This window comes from Melopsittacus undulatus, chromosome 6 (assembly GCF_012275295.1).
Source record: "Melopsittacus undulatus isolate bMelUnd1 chromosome 6, bMelUnd1.mat.Z, whole genome shotgun sequence".
In the NCBI taxonomy this organism is placed as follows: domain Eukaryota; kingdom Metazoa; phylum Chordata; class Aves; order Psittaciformes; family Psittaculidae; genus Melopsittacus; species Melopsittacus undulatus.
This window is the reverse complement of record NC_047532.1, coordinates 51,668,389-51,691,635: the sequence shown is the minus strand read 5'-3', so window position 1 is coordinate 51,691,635 and position 23,247 is coordinate 51,668,389. Positions and strand designations below refer to the sequence as shown.

The 23,247-nt window shown below is 39.0% G+C and overlaps 1 protein-coding gene across 2 annotated transcripts in view; it reads left to right on the top strand.

Moving 5' to 3' along the window:
• COP1 (COP1 E3 ubiquitin ligase) overlaps positions 1 to 23,247 on the top strand; it is a 130,474-nt gene that overhangs the window by 11,671 nt on the left and 95,556 nt on the right. For both annotated transcript variants that reach the window (XM_034064224.1, XM_034064223.1), the window contains exons 5-9: positions 512 to 631; positions 3,053 to 3,121; positions 13,390 to 13,449; positions 16,407 to 16,483; positions 21,118 to 21,175. In XM_034064224.1, coding sequence (XP_033920115.1) covers positions 512 to 631; positions 3,053 to 3,121; positions 13,390 to 13,449; positions 16,407 to 16,483; positions 21,118 to 21,175 — 384 coding nt within the window. The remainder of the gene's footprint in view (positions 1 to 511; positions 632 to 3,052; positions 3,122 to 13,389; positions 13,450 to 16,406; positions 16,484 to 21,117; positions 21,176 to 23,247) is intronic.

Below are 23,247 nucleotides of genomic sequence, written 5' to 3'. Positions count from 1 at the left end.
GGGAGAAAAAAGCTGATAGTATCTTATTCTGCTTGAATTTAACATGAAGGCTTTGCCTATTATTTGATTAAAAAACTTAAAAGATACTGCCATTTAACAGGATTTCAGGTAGATATAATCCAGCTAATGTTGGGTAAACATGTTTTGGTTTGGCTTTGGGGTTTTTTGGTTTCATTTTTTTACTCTGTGGAAATGTGGGGTTTGTTTTTTCTCCCCATAGAAATGTGTTCTCAGAAACTAGGGCACAAATTGGATAAAATTCTGTCTGAAATAAACTCTTCCTAGCAGCAGCTACACTCATTAAGCACGAGTATCTTCCAAGTAAGAGAAGCAGTTAAACAGTAGGGCAGAAGAGCTATAACCTGTACATGGGGGAGAACTGGGAATTCTAATTCCTAAAAATTGTTTTGAAACTTTACAAAGGAATAAAATACTGCAGTGTTGCTTCTAATATTTGTTGCTGGATGGCTTGAACTCACTTTCTCTCCAATGTTTCTCGTTCTCTTCCTAGAATGGCCATAGGTGGCAGATAATTCAAGATTTGTTGGGAACTGATCAAGACAATCTTGATCTGGCCAATGTGAACCTGATGCTGGAGCTGTTGGTGCAAAAGAAGAAGCAGCTGGAAGCAGTAAGAATTTTCTCTTGTCTTATTTTAATGAATGCTGTTATCTAGATAGCAGTTGTTTCTTTTCATTCTTCTTGGAGTAAGATTCTATTGCAAAACTAGTTGCTCAGATTCTTCTCTTGTATTTTGGTGTGGAAAAGTTGGCCATCTGATTGACCTTTGTGGAAAACTAACATTTCAACTGTAATCCCTGTAACATAGAATCATAGAATAGTAAGGTTGGAAAGGACCTTAAGATCATCTAGTTCCGGCCCCCTGGCTGTGGGCAGGAACACAACACACTAAACCATGTCACTCGAGACTCTATCCAGCCTGGCTTTGAACAGTGCTGGGGTGGGGCATCCACAGTTTCCTTGGGCAACCTCTTCCACTGCCTTACCACCCTCACAATAAAGAACTTCTTCCTTATATCTAACCTGAACTTCCCCTGTTTAAGTTTGAACCTGTTACTCCTTGTCTGGCCACTACAGTTCACCTGAAAAGTCCCTTCCTGGCATCCATGTAGGCACCCTTCAGATACTGCTATGAGGTCTCCATGCAGCCTTCTTTTCTCCAGGCTGAACAATCTCAGCTTTCTCAACCTGTCATGCTTATGGTGTTGCTTGTGGCAGAGTTGTGTAAACAAGCAGTGAAAATGGAAAAGGATAGGAGAAAGCGACTAGCAGAACAGAGAAATGCATATGAAGATGTTTACTAATTGACTATTGCACAAGTAAATATCATATCTTTTGTGGTAATAGGCATGAAGTCCAAAACGCAGGATAAGGAATAAACTCAAGGAATGTGAAAAAGATCACACCTTTTAGCTTCTGCTGGAACTGCTAGAATCGAATTGAGTGTCACCCCTGAAGGCTTTTCTTAGTATTTAATGCTTAAAAGAAAAGTTCAGATGTCTTATTTATGAGGCTGGTTTGAAGATTTACACTATATGAAGAAAGCTGTTCTGTGATTTAACTGAAATGTAGTTGGTTTGGGGTAGTCATCATGTACTCGGCCATTTCATGCTGTTGGTCATTGACCATTTCCAGTTATGGGAGCCAGATCTTCTAGATGACACAATAACAAAGAATTACAGAATTTGGCTTACTGAACTTTGGATAGGAAGGTAGATTTAAATGGTGCTTTAAAATAGGTGAGGAAAAGTTGTATTGGGAATGGCTTATCTTACTCAGTCTCATAGAATTAATATTTATACAACTTATGGTTCTAATGGAAGAAAAGTAACCCAAAGATTTGTTTACTGAATACTAGCAGAACTAACATTACGTTATTGCATGGGGACTTGTAGGTAACTTTTTTTTTTTTTGTGGTTCAATGAAGATAAGGCTCGGTATGGTTTCTAACTCCAGAGTAAAACATTCCTTACTCTCTATGCCCTGCCAATCCTTTTTGTCATTTGTGACAGATCTGGAACAAAGAAGGCACAGGACTGAGTGTATGGGTGCTTCTGAGCATGAATATCTTTCAAAGATATTAAGCCTTAAGCAAAAACAATGCTATTTGACACTCAAAGTACAATTTAAAAGCATTTTTGCTTTCTAGTGTTACTTGCTTCACTTGTGTTACCATCACAGGAGTGTAGAGGAAGAAGAAAATCTCAAAAAAGTAGTAGTCTTAGCTTCTAACTCTTTACTTGTCCCATCTTCCTTGGAAGAATTTTATGTACTCCTGTGTCTTGAACTTTTTTGAGATTATGTTCACAAACCTTTAATAAATATTTCAATAGGTTGTGAAAATAAGTCTCAATGCTGGGTTAGGATTAGGGTTATGAATGCTGGAATGTAGGCTTTTTTTCTTTCCTCTTGTGCTTCTCGTATCTTGCTCTTGTCAAATTTTTGGCCAATTTGGATGAATATATTAAGCTGATGGTTAAGGTAGATCATCTGTTGTGGAAAGTTTAGCAAGGGATGTTTTAGTTTCATCAGTGACATTTTTGTTGTTTTCCAGTCTAGAGGAGTCTTCAGCTGTAATCTATGTAAACACAATTGTTAATTTTGAGGGGAGGTGTTTTCTATATGAATACTGCATGCTTTGTTAACCACAAAATGGATGCTAGTGATCTTGTAGGGTAGAAGATGAGTCTGGGAGGAGCCTGTATTCCAAAATCAATTTCAGATGCAGTAGCCAAAAAAAAGGAAAAAAAGCCTAAAAGCAATTCCTCTTGTTAGTTTGTTACTGAAGATTTACTAATAAGAGCTGTTAAAATTATTTCTGCCTTCATGTAAAAACTTCCTGTGAGCCAAACAACCTTAAAACCTGTGATGCAAAGTAAAACTGCCATTCTTAAAATTGCCTTAAGCTATTTTTCTCACCTCTGAATATAAGCTGTTTCTGTGCTAAGTGTGGATTTCTGTGGATGAAAGGAATGTTTGTTTCTCTTGATGTATATGGAAGAGTTACACTTCCTTATTTACTGTGTTACAGGAGTCCCATGCTGCCCAATTGCAGATCCTAATGGAATTTCTCAAAGTTGCCAGGAGAAACAAACGAGAGGTAATGGTAACTTACTTTGTGTTTCAGTGGGTGAGGTTGGTGTCTGCTGCTTTCTACCAGTTCATTTCCAGTTAAGTGGTATGTTAGCCTGGCATTATCTCTGCAGTGAAAAAGGCAAGGTGTGTTTGGGGGAATCTCAGGCAAAGGACATGGGGGATTTAAGGAAAACTAATCTCTTTACAGGTGCCAGCTTTTAATCACATGTCTTTTTGTTTCACTGGTAGAGCATATGGGAAGGTAGAGATTCCTTGCTGTAAATTCACATCAAATTTTTAAAAAGTTTTTTTGGGTTGTGTTTTTTTTCTGTGATGGGAAAGCTGAAAGGTGCAGGAGGAGTGAAATTGCTATCACTCAGTTTTCTTTCTTTTAGTCTGTCAAATGACATGACTAATACTGTGTTGCAAGAGAATGAATATTCTGTGCTCTTATTTATCTCAAAATGAGTGCCTCAAGGAATGTGAGAGAGTACCATAATCACATATATGATCTTTCGTGGTTTGGAGCTTATAATTTATAATGTCATGTAATGCATAAGCCGTAATGCCAGAAGTATCCCAAAAACCTAGAAAAATTATCGTAAAAACAGCAGAAGGACAAGTCTTGGAATCTTGGTTTCTGATAAAAGATGTGAAGAACATGAGACCCAACAGAATGCCTGTAAGGCCAAACTTGGGCCATATAAAGGTGATGGGTGTAAGAAGCCTTCTTCAGTATGGACTGAGGGTCTGGTTATGGAGTCATCCCAAAGCAACTTGTTTAGACTCTATCTGCCAACAGGTATCCAGGTATCAGGCCTTCTCACCAGAGACAACAAGGGTAGTGGAAAGGAACTAACCAAAGGGGAAAACCGAGATCACGATAAAGTTGGTTTTATGGAGTATGAGACCTACTAGGCAAGGCATAGTATCACGAAAAGTGATGAAAATACTGTCAAGATACCTGAATGTCACGAAAACATGAGAGCCAAGGTACTCTCTGGTGTACTAAACATAGTGAAGACAAAATAGCATACTTCTGATACTTAGTATGAGTCATACTATTTGCTCCTTCAGAGTTGAAAAAATGGAGAAATGCATATTACTTTTGTTTTGTTGCTTAAACTTTCTGTTTAAGGCTCAAGCATTGCTCAAAACTATTGAAGTGTCTTTTAACTTTAATTTTTCTGAATTCTGGTAGAGGTTATTTTGTGGTGGATTAGTCTTATAAGCACTTCAGAATATCTACTTTCATTTTCTTGTATTCATAATTTAGTACTGTGCAGAGAATTTCAGAAGCTTGATCCTTCTTCAGTGCAGACCTAATGCAGACTCTGGCCATTGCCCATTGGCACTATTAAACACTTTCCATCAGGATTCGTTGCACCTGGAGGGACCATTAAGGTAGTGTGGAAGCTTCATGGTAATTCTGTCTTATCTAGGAGGTGAATTGAGAAGTAGGTGCTTCAGGAAGTTCATACATAGTTTAGCAAGGGTGTTCTTCCTTGAGTAATCCTGTGGTTATTCAACAGCAAGAGTGGGGTGGTACTATGAAGTCAGAAATGACTTTGCTTTCTTCTCCCCCAGTTGAAACTGATTAGAATAACTCTCACAGAAGGGAGGGGCTGTTGATACCTACTTTAGTTGGCTTGTGCTGAGTGGGAAGGATGAAGGGAAGCTATATTGCATAGCTTCTGGTTTTTTAACATACTGTAGCACAAGTATTCCACCACTGAAGAAACCTAGTTTTGTCTGTAGATCCTCCTAATACAGCCTTAGGAATGTCCTGAAGCCTATTGAAACACATAGCTTATTTCAGGTACTCTCTATCCCTGCTCATGTGTTCCCTATGTTGGCAAAGCTTCCTCAGTTATTTCTTACCCCCCCCTTTATATTCCAGCGTGTTATGTGAACTGTCACATCTCACGTGACTTTTGTGCAGGCCTGTCAGTTCTCCTTGCTGTTGTGATTAATGTCTGGCCTTGCCATTTATTTTGTGGGAAATGAGAACTTGTCAGACTTGCTGCTAGTGATCTTTCTTTTCACTTGGATAAAGATAAGAAAAATGAGAATGAGTGGGTGAAAGCGTGGAAAATACAGACCAGTCAGTAGGGTAGAAAGATGTCAGAATCTGTCTTCAGCAATCAGTCTATACCCATAGAGTAAATTAAGCCAGTTGATGCTTCTTTTGTTTTAAGTAGCAAGGTCCTCCATAGCTGGTGGAGTCTGTGTCAAGTATTCCTTTCTGGAGGGAATTTTCTGTCTGAATAATAGAGAAGTTACTATCTGGGAAAGGGTTGTAGTACTGGTGAAGGTGTATCCAAAGCCTGAGATGCTAGTTCAGAAGCTGAGAAGGGGGTTTTAGGTGGCCATATTAATAATGTGATAAAGCAAAGGAATGTTATCAGAGCTTCAAAGTTTTCTGGGTTTTGTTGGTTTTTTTTGTTAGTTTTTTTGATGCTGTAATAGGTAGCAGTTTAAGAAATAATGATGGAATTCAAGGAACATGCGTGGACCTTGTAATGCTTCTATAATGTATTGCACGGACCTGAGTTGTATGAACATTCTTTATTATGGGGAGGAACACTACCTTTTCTTTTTCTTCTTTCCTAATGCAAACCCCGTTCAAGTAAAGATGACCGCAAAGTAATTGCGGTTTCACTCAGCCCATAGAATCACAGAGTGGTTTGAGTTGGAAGGAGCCAAGGGAATTGTTTAGTTCAACGCTTGTCATGGGCATGGATGCCTTCTACTTCCAGTGTTCTCAAAGCCCCATCCAACCTGGACTTGAACACTTCCAGGGATGGAGCATCCACAGCTTCTTTGGACAACCTGTGCCAGTGTCTCACCAACCTCATAGTAAAGAATTTCCTTCTAATGTCTAATCTAAATCTACCCTTTTCTCAGTTTAAAACCATTCCTCCTTGTCCTATTGCTACTTGCTCTTACAAAAAGTCTCTTACCAGCTTTCTTGTAGGCTCTTGTGTTGGGAGCCTCAGAGCTGAATGCAGTACTCCAAGTGAGCTATCAAAAGAGCAGAGTAGAGGGAGAAAATTTCCCCCCTTGTCACGCTCCTTTTGTTGCAGCCCAGGATGCACTTGGCTTTCTGGACTGTGAGCACACATTGCTGGCTCATCAGCTTTTCATCAGCCAACACACCCCAAGTGCTGCTCTGGACTGCTCTCACTCCAGCCTCTGCCCAGTTTGTAGTTGTGCTCAGGATTGCCCTGTCTGAGATACAGGACCTTGCACTTGGCCTCATTGAACTTCATGAGGTTGGTATTGTCCCACCTCTCAAGCATGTCATGGTCCCTCTGGATGGCATTCCTTCCCTCCAGCGTATCAACATTCCATTCTTAAAAAATAAAAAGCTTTTTTGGTGTATGACTGTTTGTTTCAGGTTTTTTGCCTTATATTTTGAAAATAATACAATATTTCCTGGTAGTTTTGTTTCTTAATATGCCTCTTTGAATATTCAATTTACTGGAAACGATTCAATTTACTACTTTGACAGGTTGTATTTGTTACATACTGCAAACATACTCTTTTACATGGAGGCTAGGTACTTAATTAGTTAATGCAAGTATTGTCTGAGTTAATGTACCTGTATAATGTGTTCAAAGTGTATAGTTAACCACCTACAACTCTGCTTTACTTGCAAGTTCTGTGGCATTTTTTAATCTGCCTTCATGAAATAGTGACTTCAGAGCTTATTGGAGGGGTTTATATAGAAGAAAACTATATCTTTATGGACTTATGAATTCAGAATAGTGCTCTAGTCAAGTATTTTGACAAATGCCTCTTTCTTGTCCTTCTGTAATTTCTCAAGAAGATAAATGTGAGGTTCAGCACCTGCAGAATTTTGTATTAGAAATCCTGTTTTGATGTGTTCATAACTTTCGAAAACATTGACCTTTCAAGCTGAAGTTCACTACATGTTTTTTTTGTGCAAAGGTATTTGCAAGTCTTTTCTTTTTTTTTTTTTTTTTTAAAGTTGTAAGGGTGGATTTATTGGTGTGTGTGTGTGTGTGTCTTTCAGGTTTTTTCTTGTTTGTTTGTTTGGGTTTTTTACCTATAGCAGTGTGGCAAACAACAAGTCCTTGGCACTAGTAATGAAAAAAAAAAATCATCTTCCTTTGAAAAAGCTTGAAAACAAATAGCTAAAGCTTGAAAATAATTTTTCAACAAAATAATGTAGTTTTGGAGGGGAGAAATATATTGAATATACAGAGTTGTTGGTTGTCTCTGAGGTGGACTTAGTGTGGCTGTGTGCCTTTCCATATGTGTGCACATTTAATTGAATGCGCACTCTTCACTTTCTTTGATCCAGCGATCTTTTCTGTTGAAGTCAAGGATCCAGGGAGTCTGGAAGGCGAAGTTTTGTAATGAAATACTTGACTTCGGGTGTTGTTGGGTTTTGGTTTTGTGTTTTTGTTTGGTTGGTTTTGATTTGCTTCCAATTTTCTTATTTTCAGGGGAAACCTGCGGCTTTCTAAAATTAATATTTTCATGCTGGAGTTTTAATGCTGTTAGCTGTGTTACATAAATACTTTTGCAAGTTTAACTTTGTTAGCTTTTAAATGGTCACCTTCTTTCATCTTGAACACCTTGTGAGAGGGCCAATAATACCAGTTCAAAAAAAAATCTCCTTAGTGTTATATTCATTGCTTTAAAACAAGGCCTTACTAATTGTCTTATCAGGATTTGAATGTTAAGAAATTAAGTTAGACACCACTGTATTTATTGTATATAAAATTTATCCTAAGACATGGTTAGCTCAGCTACCTGATGAAGTGTTTTCTAGTTCTGTGAAGTAGCACCACTGCTTACTGAAAGGAGAATACTGAGTGCGGAGTAGTATCACAAATGAAGTTCTACAACGTAGAGATGATGTTCCCTAGATGCATTCACATCACTTTTCTTTTAATGTTTTTTGGGCTTTTTCTTTTTAATAATGCTACATTAAGTTATTAATTCACAGGTGGACTATTTTCAGCTGTTAAATATTGTGGGATGGAGAAGTAATCCTGAAATGTCTCAGGCTTGTGGCACTGAATGCCTGCTCAGCACTTCAGAACAATAGTTATTATTTTTCATCCTAAATGCATGTATCTATCCAGCTGTCTTCACTTACTCCATATTGTGAGCATGTTAAATACTAAAAATAAAAGGAGTTATTAGTTATTGTGGGATAATTGCAGGGAATTAAAAGCATGAAATCTCCAGGGGTGTCATTACCTTGTGTTAATCGCTTCACCTGTCAAGTCTTACTGTTCTGCACATGCACACATGGATGAATCAATGAGTAAGCAGGAAGAGGTGACAGAACTAGAAATCAGTCATTCTCTTATGTTGTCATACAGTCTTGATTACATTCCAGGACTCCTGAGGTTCATTTTATAGCTATAGTAATCTTTTTTCTATCAACTGCACTTAAAAAAAATGGTATTTTAAATCTGTTTACATTTCTAAGCAACTGAATGAGAGATGTGAGTTCTGACTGCAGTGACAATAAGTTGAGGATACAACTAATTTATAAGCAGCAAGCTAGACATTATTATATAAACATCATTGTGTAATAGGTGATTCTCTTTACTACAGTGGAGAAGGTCTTTCCAAAGAGGAAGATGGGGCAACCAAGCAGGAGGAGCTAAGTAGTGTGTTTAGTGATAGATGAAACTTGAAGGCAAGTAATCTGAATGTTCAGACAGCTTTGGTCCCTGCCCCAGATTTTTTTCTTGTGACACTTTTGTATCATACCCTACCAGTAAGCCTTCAAAACATTACTCCTGCAACCCAAACTCAGTTTAAGTGAGGAGGGAAATTAAAGACATGAAAGTGTTTTTTTCTGGGTGTTGTCTTTTTTTTTTTTTTTCTCTTTTTTTTGGTGGGGTGGGATTGGTGTGGTGTTTTGGTGGGGTGTTGTGGTTGTATCGTTGGTTGTTTTGGGTTGTTTTTGGTTTTTGTTTTTTTTTTTCTTGGTTTGGCTTGGTTTGGTTTTATTTTTTGTCAGCCAGGCATCTCCTTCCTCTTAACCTTAGGAATTCTGTGTTAAACAACCACGGTGTTATTCTCATGTTATTCTTCGTTAGCTCTTCCCTGCAAGCAACATTTACCATTTGGAGGAAATACTGATTAGAGAGAAGTATTCCCTGCAGATAAATGTGTTGTAGATGAGCTGCTTATGTGTCTAAAAGGTTTGGATGCCATGTTTCAACAATGAAAGTAACTTGGGGAGGCTCAGGTGCTCTGTTCTTCATACTGAAAGATACCTTGCACCTTTTTCCACTTGTGCAAAGACTTCATTATAGTGAAGTGTTATGTCAGGCCAAGTAAGATTTGCAATTAATTTCAAAGGCTAAAATACCTAAATTCTGAAGATTACTTTCTTGCAGTAGTTGTGTGTGCTATGATAGGCTCTGTATCTGAAGCAATAATGGAAGGAAAGCCCAGAGATGGATAAGAATTACAGCTATTTTCCAGAGAGATAAATTGGTCTTATTTGCTGTGCAGTTGTTGAGGTCTTTTGTTCTATAGGAAGAAACTAATTTCACTGGGTACCTTTAGGAGAGGATCTGCTGACTGTTGAAGTTGACACTAAAGTTTGTGTTTGTTTCTTCCATGGTTGATGGAAGAACAAGAAGCAGGAATAGATCACATTGGATGGCTGAAGTTGTGGGATAGAATGAAGGGGTTATCTACAGAGATGACCTGATTTATCTTCCTTAGTTGGACAGATGGTACTTTTTACCCTGTCCTTGTTGGTGCAATGGCTGTGTGTCCAGAGGAAAAAAGATGCTCCCTCTGGTAAGACTCTCATCTGTTTATCTTGATGTATGGTTTATATTGTGGTGAATACTTGAGGGTTTTGGATCCAGGTGCTTTGTTTAAGCTTCTTGGTGGAATGCTGTTGGTAATTTTATGGTGTTTCTGTAGAAAATAACTTGTGTTCTTTGCTTGTGTTTTTTCTGGAATTGTGAAGGTAGTGGTCAAGGGTATGTGACTCTGTCTCTCATGCATTTTTCTAGGCTGTATCTGTGGCACCAGGAGGCTCTGCTGAGCTTTTAGCATGTTGCAAACATTTAGACCTGGCACCAGGAGACCCAGTCAGGACTGTTCATTGTGCTGTACAAACACAAAGGATGAAGCCACTCCTGAGGGGCCACAGTCCAGGAAAAACAGGAAGCCCAAGGAGGAAACCTCAGTGTTGTGCCCAGCTATGCTTGTTAGTAGATAGCCAACTAAAATCAAACTGACTGTGACCTGGTGTTGAGCGTTGTGTAAGTTGAAACTAATATTTCTACCCAATAGCCTTATGTGGAAATTCAGGATTATGGCAGAGTATCTCTGTCTCTGAGCAGCTCTGACTAGGGGATTTCCCTTCAGCCACATAATCCATCACAGAATTGTCTTTGAAGAACTCTTTGTATGCCTGTCTAAGATAGATTCAGACTTAAACTAGAGGGTTTTGGGGGAACTACCTTGCAGGTGTGAAAGGAGTTTGGATCTGAAAGGTTACATTTAAAAAAAAAGATATGAAAGCCTGCGTTTCCTGGTGTGGTAGCTTCTTGACTTAAATGTCTGAAATTCTCTTTCCAGAAATTACAAGAAACATTGGCTATTTTGAGGTTCTTCTGTATGTATGTGTTTGTATATAATGTGGACCAGAAGGTTCATTCAGTGGAGTTAAATGATGGGGTTTAGCTGCTGAATTAAAGCCTTCTCTGTGTCCACATTGTCCTTTTCAGTTCTGGGAAAGCATCTGTCTCTGAGAAGAGAGTTTATAGTATATGCTTCTGTTTTAGCATACATTTTAGTGTTCATTCTAAGTGGTTTTGCTGACTTAATCTGAAGTTTGACAGGCCTGATACTGCCCATCACCGGAACAGGCTTGGCTTGCTTTCTGTGCCCAACATAGTGAAAATCAAATTAAGGGCCCATCAATCTGGATAGACTGCAAGGACTATAATTCAGTTAGGTTTCCTGAAATGTCCCTCAATGGCTGGCAATTATAAATTAGTAGTCTCATTTTTCAAAGTTTAATTGGAATGAATGTGGGCTGATTTAAGATCTTTGATAGATTAAAGCTAAACCATGGAACAATTGAGCCAACCTACCACAAGAAAAAAAAAGTCTCAATGTGGAGATTAGTAACTCATTTGGTGCTGATGGTATGAGAAGACTCTTCCTGAAATAAACATGAAACACACTTGCCAGTTTTTAGACTTGCTATTTTTGGGTAATTTTATGGTAGGTTCAAATTGCTTGCCTTAATGTAACTAGAAGAAAGAATTAGTAAATGAAAGCCTGAATCTTGTACTTCTGGCTCTGTGCAATAGTTAAAAGCTGGCCAGTAGAAAAGGTCTCTATTCTTGTTCCTATAAAAAGGTCTCCTGTTTATGTGATAGCAGCAACTGTCAGTTATTTTTTTAGTCATCCAGTTTGGCTGTGAGCCACTACATTGTAGAGTAGCTGATTTCCTTGCTGTTACTTTGGAACTTCTAAGTGGTTTTGTAACTACTTTTTAAATGGGATTGATGAAAGTGCGGGACTAATGGTATTTGTCTGCTAGAACTGAGTTAGGTAGGGCCTGTGCTGTGTGTCACTTAACTTTACCACTAATCTTGGAGCTATAGCACTACCTACTATTGCTGTAAATTTTGCAAGTGGAAATGGAATTATCTGTTATGCTGTAGTGGTTTGTAAATGATCTGTGGCAGTCTAGTTCTAAACCATTAAACTTGTATGCTCTGTGACTCAAATACAAGCTGAAACAGTCAGAGTAGAGAGAGTACAGTATAAATACAATATTACCTCATTCCAAAGAAGAGGACATTTTAAGAATAGGTGTGGACCCAGCAGTCCTTACTTTGTCTGTCTTCAGGAGCTTTTTTATTTAAAGTTGAAAAGACAAAATGGTGGATTATCTAATGCAGAGCACACAGATATTTGTAATGCTTATCAATAGTGGGGTTTTAAGTTGGTTTTGCTTAAGAAAACTTTCTGCCGCTTAAATGATCAAGCTTAAGCACTTGAGTAAGTCTTTGGGAGTAGCTTGCTAAGTATTCTTGGGAATATGTCATACTAAGGATAATGTCTTGCAATGTTAGTAACTTTGGTTTAGGGCAGTTTGATATTCCTTGGTAAATTCAAAATGACAAACTTTTCTGGCCATTATGGAGCATTGTGCTTAATAAGCTTTCAGCAGACTTGCTAACAGCTTGTAGGCATAGGCCATAGTGCTAGTTGTCTGTAGATTTTTACTGTGAGTTGAGGAGAATCAGGTGGACTGCCAGTTCTCAATGTTTTTGTTAGGCTTATGTGTATTAGTGAACCAGGCTTGCACTGAAGCAGAGTTTTGCCTGTCTACGTCCAGACTTTTAGCTCTCAACTACAGAAGTGCATGTGTGTGAGTCTTGCAAGGCTGGGTACAGGCTGTGTGCGGGTTTGGATGGGACATTTCTGCTGAATGAGAGTGGGAATTAGAGCTGGTAAGTAAATAAATAATGCTCTTGCTTAGGGAAAAACAATTGTCAAGCCTGTAGCTTCACAACTACAAGAGATTAGAGAAGCCAGGTTTCAAAAGAAATTGAAAAACCTGAAAAATGTTACATGTGACGCAAAGAAAGGAAAAGGGATGTTGGCTGGTGAGATGGAAGTTCCCTTCTGACCCTTTCAGGGCTAGCCTGAAGTTAGCTAGACTGCAGTTTCTCATGTAATCTGAGGTAAGTATCACACCTATGAAGGAAACACCACGTGGTGCTTGCTTGCTTGCTGCCAGGAGCAGATCTCCTGATTGTCATAATGGGGTTTTTTTGCCAATCAAATTTTATCAGTAAGTTTAAGTTGTCAAATGGCAGCTTAACTGCTAGCAAAAGAAGTACTCATAATACCTTTTAGCAAAACATTTTGTGTTTTATTGAAGGGTGAAATGATCCCTGTCTTTCATGGTGTTTTTTTCTTACGTTCAGTGTTTGTGAACCAGTTAACTTGCATGAAAGGTGTTAGAGGAGCTTAACAGTATTAGATTGAATGGTGCAGATCTCTGTGATTGATAACAAAGTACCTTATGTTCTTGTTTTGCATTGTTTCACAATAACAACTTTGTCGTGAATGTGGCTTGTGTGTACATTTATGTTAATCTATGCATATGAGCTTCTTGCCTAGTGAATTTTTGAATTGTATAGCATGCTAGTTGAGATAGTTCAGGTGCCTCTCTGAAAAGGTTGTAATTTATCTTGGTAATGGTGCAGTGCCGATTGATTGAGGCTTCTCCTGTTCTCTTATCCACAGCAACTGGAGCAGATCCAGAAGGAGCTAAGTGTTCTGGAAGAAGATATTAAACGAGTAGAGGTGAGGTGCCCAGACATTGTTCTGACTCTGGCATTTTTTCATTTTCATCAAGCTGTCTGCCTTGCTGTGGCGCTGCTGTATTAAATTTATGGCATTTGAGACAGTAATGGGAAAATTAACAGACATTCTTTAATTTGTTCATTTAGTTGATGTGTGCAAGCTGCAGGTTGGTAAGAGGGAGTTTTGTTGAAACCTTCCTCTTACAGAATTGTATTTTTTCAATTCCTTTGTGTTGGTAGTATTTTAGAGTAATAGAAATGAACAGCCAGTATATTGACCATAACTTATGATTTTTGTATGTTTCATTGTTCTGTATATTTGCACAGGCTGCTTAAATCTTAGCAGCATGCCATTCTTAAAATGGAGAGGTATTGGGTGTGCACAAGAAAGCCATAATGCAGAGACTGGGTAGGAGCAGTAGCAGTTCATGCTGCATGTTAAACCAGAATTGGACTCCTACCTCCTGATACAATTATCTTAATCCCTCAATGATGGGTATTTCTTGAGATTTTCTGCTAAGAATTATTCTTCAAGTATTTTCAGAACCACAGAAAAGATCATCTAGTTCCAACCCCCCTGCTATGGGAAGGGACACCTCACACTAAACCATGTCACCCAAGGCTCTGTCCAACCTGGCCTTGAACACTGCCAGGGATGGAGCATTCACTACCTCCCTGGGCAACCCATTCCAGTGCCTCACCACCCTAACAGTAAAGAACTTCTTCCTTATATCCAATCTAAACTTCCCCTGTTTGAGTTTGAACCTGTTACCCCTTGTCCTGTCACTATAGTCCCTAATGAAGAGTCCCTCCCCAGCATCCCTATAGGCCCCTTTCAGATACTGGAAGGCTGCTATGAGGTCTCCATGCAGCCTTCTCTTTTCCAGGCTGAACAGCCCCAACTTTCTCAGCCTGTCTTCATGTGGGAGGTGCTCCAGTCCCATGATCATCCTTGTGGCCCTCCTCTGAACTTATTCCAACGCTTCAATGTCCTTTTTATGATGAGGACACCAGAACTGCACACAATACTCCCAAGTGAGGTCTCATGAGAGCAGAGTAAGAGGGGCAGGATCACCTCCTTTGACCTTTGACCTACCTCCTTTGAGTAAGAGGGGCAGGTCACACTCCTTTTGATGCAGCCCAGGATACGGTTGGCTTTCTGGGCTGCAAAAACGCACTGCAGGCTCATGTTCAGTTTCTCATTAACCAACACCCCCAAGTCCTTCTCCACAGGGCTGCTCTGAATCTCTTCTCTGCCCAACTTGTAGCTGTGCTTTGGGTTGCTCCGACCCAGGTGTAGGACTTTGCACTTGGCATGGTTGAACTTCCTACGGTTGGCATCAGCTCACCTCACAAGTGTGTCAAGGTCCCTCTGGATGGCATTCCTTCCCTCCAGTGTGTCAACCGAACCACACAACTTGGTGTCATCAGCAAACTTGCTGAGGGCACACTCAATCCCACTGTCCATGCCACTGACAAAGATGTTGAACAAGACTCGTTCCAGCACTGATCCCTGAGGAACACCAGTTGTTACTGGTCTCCAGCAGGATTTGGAGCCATTGACCACAACTCTTTGTATGCAGCCATCATTGTAAACCCATCAGCTCTATTCTTCTGTCCTTATTGACTCTAAGTTCCTGCTTGGTCCTTTAATCATCCTCTTGTTTTGATTTAGGAGTAGGAAGCTGATGTTTGGAATGCATCAAACTGCTGCCTCTTAAAACAGCATTCCCTTAAAGCTTCTTGGGATCAGTTTGGAGGTCTGCTTCTCTCTTCTTGTTTGTCTCAAGCAGTCAGCACAAGCTTCCAATCACTGTCCAAAAGTCTCTTAGATTTCTTCATGTCCAATTTATATGTCTGCTGGTGACTTATCAAAATACCAATAGAACTGACAACTGCTGGATCTTCCCTTTAGCTCATAACTATGCCAGTTGTATGTTGGTAGATAACAGCATTTTTCAGACCTATTTCCCTAAATGTTTCTCGGCTCTTGAGGAGAAAAATGCATCTTGGCGTGTTTCCTTGAGACTGGTAAAATAGATCTTCAGGTCTAAGAGAAGTTATCCCTGAAGCTGTGGGATCCCTCAAAGAATATCCAGCTGTCTGCTTTTATGCTTTTTAATCAGGCACTTCAATGGATTGCACCTGGGGTATGTTTCTGGTGTGTGATAGTGACCTTGGTTCTGACCTTTAAAGCCTGGGATCTAGCTTGTCACAAATATCCTGCTTTCTACCTAAAACCTAATGGGCACCTGGTGGGAATTTGAAAAGCACCAGTAATGTCCTGGAACAGTTCTGTCGTCCCCCTCCCCCAGCTAATGAGCTACAGCATCCTGCATGGCTTCCATTTCTCAAACAGATGAAAGGTAGCCTCATACTGGGTACACAACAATGATTTAGTCTGCCAGTGCAAAGCCAAATTTATGTACAAAGTTTATTTCTTTTGCACTTGCCCCACAGAAGACTGATGGATGATACCAGACTTAAAAGAAGATCTATGATACCACCTTTGTCCTGTCATCTTGTGGCTGTTCTTGCCATGACCTATATCCAGCATTACTTTCCAGCTGCGCAGGCTATTAGATACATTTTCACGTATCTCAAAAACGTAGTTGCAGCTTGCTTGTTCTGCCATGGTTAAGGGAGGTGTTGGATTGGAGGCAATTGGATGGTAACTAAAGCAATCGATTTTTTTGAGTATAAGCTCCAGAACTGCCTCTTTTGGGGCAAAAAGCACTGTAGTTGTAAGATTTCTGAAATGTGGTTGGAATGAGAAGGTGGGGGGATCTGACCCCAATGTTTCTTCAGCTACAGTAGGGACTTCTAGGTGAGTTGAATAAAAGTGGATACAGACAGTCATCTGCTTGGAAAAACAAAAATCAAGTGAATACTGAGTATAAGACAGTGTCTACTACTCATGTTGTGTCAGCTTTGCTGTAACGTGACTTTCTGTTTCAGGAGATGAGTGGCTTGTACTCCCCAGTCAGTGAGGACAGTACGGTGCCGCAGTTTGAGGCTCCCTCACCTTCACACAGGTATGGAGCTTGCAACTCAGAAATTGGATTTCAAGCTGTGCATGTTGCACTATACTTGCTAGTCCTCTCTGTGCCATGCCCAAAGCACAAGCAGAACTATTTTTTGAATGTTGTACAATATTTTCTCGTTCTGTTTTTGATCGTATAAACTTGCTGTGAACAAAGCAGCGAAGAAAAAGCCATCTGCATCTGGACAAAGTCTCTTCTAAACCTCATGGTTTTAAATGTAGCGTGGATTAGGTAACCTGGATCATAAGTCTTTGTTCTATGGTAAGAAATGTTACTATTAAATGCATGCTGCCTTTTCTGAACATCATGCAGTTCTTAGCATAAGAAAGGTCTTCATTTTCACAGGGTTAAGTTGTTAAATGGTCTTCTCTCCTGCCTCTTAGTAGAGTTTTCTAAGCTGTTGACTTCTGTTACAAAATTATACTGTTACCTTCCTCTGCAGTTAGCAGCCCTAACCTGATAGCCCAGAAGTAAGAGAAAATGGTCAGATTTCTTCCACTACAGAGATTTAGATACTCTGGTAAGGACCCTAGCAGTACTGGCTGGGATTTCTCACAAGATGCTATTTCTGAACACTGAGACCACAATCATATTTCTATGAAGAAATAAATACGGCCCTGAGGGAAAGGACAGGAATAGTGTTTGTTATTCAGCAATTCACTGTTTAATTTTTTGGGGTACAGGTGTGGTTTTTGGTGTGGGTTATTGCTGTCTTGCCAGGAAGCAATTTTGTGAAGCTGATGAGTTTCTTGTCAGGTTCTATTAGTTTCCTGGTTATTGGCTATTAAATAGATTGCTTGTTGTTTGCTTCATGGTATTGGTGCTCAGGGAAAGCTTGAGTACTGGTTGGGCTGAATTTGTTACATGTTAAACACATGTTAAACACCTGTTACATGTTCAGGCTTAGAAACCTTTCCTGTTTTTTTGTTTGTTTTTTTTTTTTTTCAACAGAAGACTGTATTTATGAATAGAAAGGTATCTATTACAGAATCATAGAATAGTTAGGGTTGGAAAGGACCTTAAGATCATCTAGTTCCAACCCCCCTGCCATGGGCAGGGACACCTCACACTAAACACTACACTGTTTTCAGTCTACTGAGAATTTCTTATTGTTACTTTATGCCTGTTTGATTAATCCTTGGACATGAAATATTCTCAGTTCTTGATTTTGAAGGTGTAACATAGTGTCCAAAATATTTTGACTTTGGATTTGTCTTGTGCTTCAGGTCTGCTGGGAGATAGTGGCAAATTAGAGCGTGGCAGGTGCAAGGACCAAGAGCTCTACTTCCTGCCTTATCATCCTAACACTTGTCTGGCTCCATCTCAGCTATGTCTTGAACTTCCGGGGTTTTCCTTTGGTACAACATGCCAAAGATGTGATATAGTAGGATATTTAGGGATTTTCTAAGGGTTGCCTTTTTCTCTTGGCTTGAGAAGACCCCTTTTCTGTTTCCCAATGCCATTCCTGCATTGAGAAGTAGTCTTGAGTGCTTAAAGACAAAATTATGTGAAGGAAGTGTTTCAACAGGCATCAGTCGTTACTGGACCCTAACTTCTGTTGCTGTCCTATCCTGACAGGATTTTTGTGTAGTTCAAGTAATTGCATTGCTTTGAATTACCAGAAAACTCCTCCAGAAGTGTCTACCCCTAGAAATTAATTTTCTTTTCAACATTAAAAGTTTTGGAGAGTGTCTCAAAAGCTGTAACTTTGATTCCTTCTTGGAAAGAATGCTGCAGAACAATGAAGAGGAGCTTTAAAATATGCTGATTTTTTATTTTTTTCAGCTCTGCTAATTGAAATATGTAATCTGCAAAGTGCACTTTAGAGATGCAGTGAACTGCTGAGAATGAAATACAAATGTGGTTTGTCATGGGTTTACTTCCGTGTTAAAATGTTACTAAACTTGCAGAGACCATTTTATTTATCAGTGAATAAAACGGTATGTTTAAATTGGAATATAACTTGTTAACATGCATAACACCCTGCTAGTTGTATAAAATTTTACTTGTGTGTCTTACAACAAAAGGTTATCACAGACCTGTGCTGAGATGAAGAAAACCTCTTTAGCCTTTGAAAGTTCAAGAAAATAGATTTCTTTGGAATTTGTTTTTATCTGGTCTCTAGTGGCTTGCCCTTATTCATCTACTTCCTCTAAATCATGGGCTTGCTTCATTAATTCTGTTTCTTTTCATTGTTTGTAGCTTTTTCCCCCACACACTTTTAACATCTTCAACATGTGAAATTGCTGTGTCTCCTCCATCTTCCTTCATAAGTTCTTTAGCAGAAAAACAAGCATGCCTATCATGTTCAATACGTTCTTGGCTTCAAGAGACATGTGTTTTCTGTTATACTTGTACAGGGTATGGTGAAATACTGCATTGGGTAATAGCGCAGCACTTGTTTACAGTGTTGCAGTTTGCTGCGTTTGTATACTAATAGAGAACAAGAGGGGAAGAATAAGGGAAAAGAACAAATAGTTCTGGGTAGGCTTTTTCTGAACAGGCCCATGTGCTATTTTTGCTACCAGTAAGCAGTGCTATCAGGAGATACAAATAAGCAACTTCTCAGTGAGTAAATGTGCAGGAGTAATAGCAATAATGAACTGTCACTGTAATAGGAATTTCTGGGGAAGATTCTGATGTAAGAATTAGTTGCTTGATAACTCTAATTCAGTTACCGAAATCCTGATCTCCTTCCCCTCCATTTATTGTAATTACTACTGCCCAGCTCTGTAAGGGTACAACCAATGGGGTTTATAGTCTGCAGGCTGCTGTGTTGTTGTTGAAGGTTTTTAAATATATTGTGTTAGTGTAGCTGAATTTCCTAATTGGACATAATATTACAGCTTTTTACAAAGAATTTAGAGGGCACTTTTGTAATTTTCTGATTATTTGCTGCCTGTTTTTAAAAGGAAAAACATTTATGCATGTGGCAGTCAACTCAGCTACTGTCACCTCACAGAAATTACTTTGAATTTGTATTCTGGTTAGGGTGGTGATGTCTGCATTCTCAAAAGGTTTTATATCACCAGAGAACCTGCAGCAAAATGAGACCAGGCTCTATAAGTTTGTGTGTTTTGCTGTTAATTGCCACTGTACCTGTCTTGAAGTAGAGTACTTTTTCATTGCTTTCCAGCTGAGCGTGTTATTTATGCTGTTCCTAGCAGGATCTGCTGTATGTGTTTTATTATTTCATGTGGCCACATTCTAAATTAAAGTTCATTGTCCCTGGCCATGCCTGAAACAGCTCTGCTGTTTTCTCCCTTGCAATAGCTTGCAGCAAATAATGATTTTTATTCCTCAGATTTTCTTGGTTTGCAGCTTTTGTCTTGCTTGTAACAGAAGCTAAATCAATCACATCTTACAAGTTAACCACTAATGAGATTTTAAAAATAATCTCTCATCTTCTGTTTCTACTTCCCTCCACCTCCAGGGGAGCTTTAAAATGCTCAGGGAAATATTTTAGTACTAGTAACATTTTTTCATCTTTCTAGATGTACAGGTCCCCTGACCAGGAGTTCAGTCAAACCATGTGTTTTGTGACCAAGAATATCAGGTGTAGGCATCAGTTCTGGTAGCTGTTAACTAAACATCAGTAGGTACAATCATCTTTTACAAAGCCAGGACCTATAGCAGTGTTCTACCAGCTTTTTAAGGAAACCTTCAGCTTTCCCAAGCAGTGCTTAAATTTAAGGTTATCTCATAAGTAAGACTAAGGACAAACCCAAATAGTTTCTTTCTGTCCAAGCCAAACAACATAGAACTAGCAAGTAAGTCACAAAGATTTTTAGAAATAAATCGTGGTGATGTTTGCAATGTGTTCTGCATAAATAATAAAGTGGTGTTCTTGTGTACTAACCTTCATTTGTCCTAAACGTATGTTAAATTTGATTGTTAAGGGTGCTTAATCTGGCTCTGGAGTGTTATTGTGAGAGCTAAATACTTTGCACATATGTGCAAGAATACCGAACCACTTCTGCTTGTAGCAGTAGATCCTTTTGCTGTTTTTAAAGGTAAATCTCTTGAATTGCATTTGTGTGCTGTGTTTTGAAAACAGTGATCTAAGGTGTGTTGTGTCATTATAGACACTATGTAGCTCTATATGGTGTAGCTTTTTCTAGTAATGGAAATCCTGATTGTTTGTATTTCTTTAGTTCATTTCTGTGTTTCGTTACTTGTGTCCTTTGTGTGTCATCAGAGATGTCTGGAATACTAGTATCTGTTTTAAGATGCTTCCTCTAGCTTTTCTCTTCGCAGTGCTGTTTCATATGCCATGGCATTAAACTTTTCTTAAAGGAACTGAAAAGCAATGGTAGCATGTTATTTTCACAATGTCTTATCCAGCATATTTAATACAAAAAATACGCTTTTGCATTGTATTTAGGAATTATTAGATTGCACTACACATAACTGTGTGTGACAGCATTCTGCTGTAGGAGATCCCTGAATTAAAAAATCCCTCCCAAACCCCAAAACAAAAAAATAATCTTGAGCTCCCTGTCTGTAAAATGGTTTTCAAAGGCAAGTATGCTGCAGGATATAAAGGGGAAATAGAAAACAGGTTTAAAAACTATAAAGGATGGTTGTACAGTGATTTAAACAGACTATTTCTTTTGGTTTTGCAGTAGTATTATTGACTCCACGGAGTATAGCCAGCCTCCAGGCTTCAGTGGCAGTTCTCAGGTAAGGTAATATATGTCTGTGCACAGGGGGCTGAGAGAGTGAATGTGGAGGTTAGGCACAAATGTCAGAGCTTAGGCACAAATCCGCAGGGTACTTGTCAACTCAACTCTTGCAAAGGTTTATCACTGGTTATATGGGCAAACTGAAGTCAAGACTACAGCTGAAGGAATGACTGTGCATGATTATGTCTACACTGATGCCATCAAAGAAATCTATTGTAATATATTCAGACATCCAACTTTATTCCCAAAAGTGGAAGAGGGGATTTTTTCCTTTTTTTTTTTTTCCTCTCTTTTCCCAAGTGGTCAGCTTTTGGGAAGGAAGGTAAATCCCTGACTCTTTGCATTGAGTTAAATAGCTTTGGATCCAACTTGAACTTCAAAAAAAGAAACACTCATTCTCCAAATATACAGTCATTTTGTAGTTTCTCCTCACTAGTGCTTTACAAACTATTCTAAATTCACATAAAGGTAAAAAGTTGTTTATATAGTGAAACTGCCTGGCAGGCAGCCTTCAAACCAACTGATTGCAGAGCCTACCAAATACCAAACAGCACTGCTGTAGTTTTGAAGCTCAGAGTGATTCATCTGGGCTGGGAAGATATCACTGATACACAGTTTCAAAAAGGTTAAACAGTTTTGATTTGGACATGTGGACTGTTGGTTATGTGCCACCTGGTGCTTTTGGTGCTCTCTGGTGGTGGTGGACTATCCATGGCACACAACAGTATCAAATTAGTAAATTTAAAGGCAGTCAAAAGGGTAAATTAACATGTAGAAATGTTTTTGGGTCTTATTTGATGGAGTAGTTGATGTAAACAGATAAACACCTGAATTTTGGGCTGATATACATATATGTGTGCATGTAGGTTCTGATGTTTGCAGCTGTGTAACTAATTAGTAATTAGAAAATTACATCTACTGGTCTGTGGGGAAAGTGCTTGTTCCTGCTGCTGTGGTCTTGGGAGGTTTTTGCTTGAACAAAGAGCTACCTCACTTCAGAGGGCAGATAAAATGCAGGTGGAGATTTTATGTTCATGACTTTGATATGGTACAGGGTGTTTGTTTTCCAGTGACACTACTTGTCTTGGTACCTTTCAATTTCAAAGACAAAATTAATAATATAGCTATGCTGCTGGTAGGCACACAAAACAGTCAACCTAGACTTTCTAGTCATTTTGTATGACAGTTTTACTTATGTGAGAATAATTTTTTTTCTTCATATTCAATTTTTTGTCCTCAAGAGTGCAATATTTGCACTCTAGTACAAGTTTTTGAACTTAATATGTGTTTGGATGAGGAGTTAAAAGAACTCTTTAAATGTAAACCCTTTATTCAAGGGTAGTCTATTTTCAGAAAGACTTTATCATAAAAATAGTTCTAAGAATACAGATTCAGTTGTGCTTTTTTCTATTTGTCAGTCATGGCAGCAAAAATCATAGGTTGGGCACTACTGGATATACTTGGATGGACAGTGTAGCTTGCCTTGTCAATAACTTTGTGTATTGCTCACAAACTTGTTCTTAGGGAAAAATTTATATCCTGCAAAGCTACAGGACAGTTTTCTTCCAGAAGCAGACCTTCCAAAGTAAATAGTAGGCAAGTCGCTTAGGCTTGAGGAATTCTGCAGGTAGTATTTGGGGCAGTACCTTTCTTTGCTAGAAATAAAAAGCTGTGTGTAGCTATGAAGCTTTTCCACAGTTGTTGTTGAACTCTTCAGAGCACCTGATAAAGTTCAGACAGTAAAATCTGCCTTGATAACAGAGCAGTCTGAACTAATGTCCTCAACTAGGACAACCATAGTCATGTTAGCAGTTGAATAAAAACTGCTTGGGTATATTTTTCTCTCCCTTATTTTTTCTCTTCCTGTTTCCCAGCATTGCTTAACAAGTAGTGAGGGAGCGGGAGCCATAGAAACGGAATGTGTGTTTGGTAAAACAGGAGCAGTTTAAAATGCTTAGCTGTGGAGAATATGATGACAATGGGCTATTGCAGACTGATTCCCAGCACAGCTTGGTTGCCATGTGCCAGCTTGAGACAGGGGGTATCTTGTTCTGCAAACCCAGCAGGTAA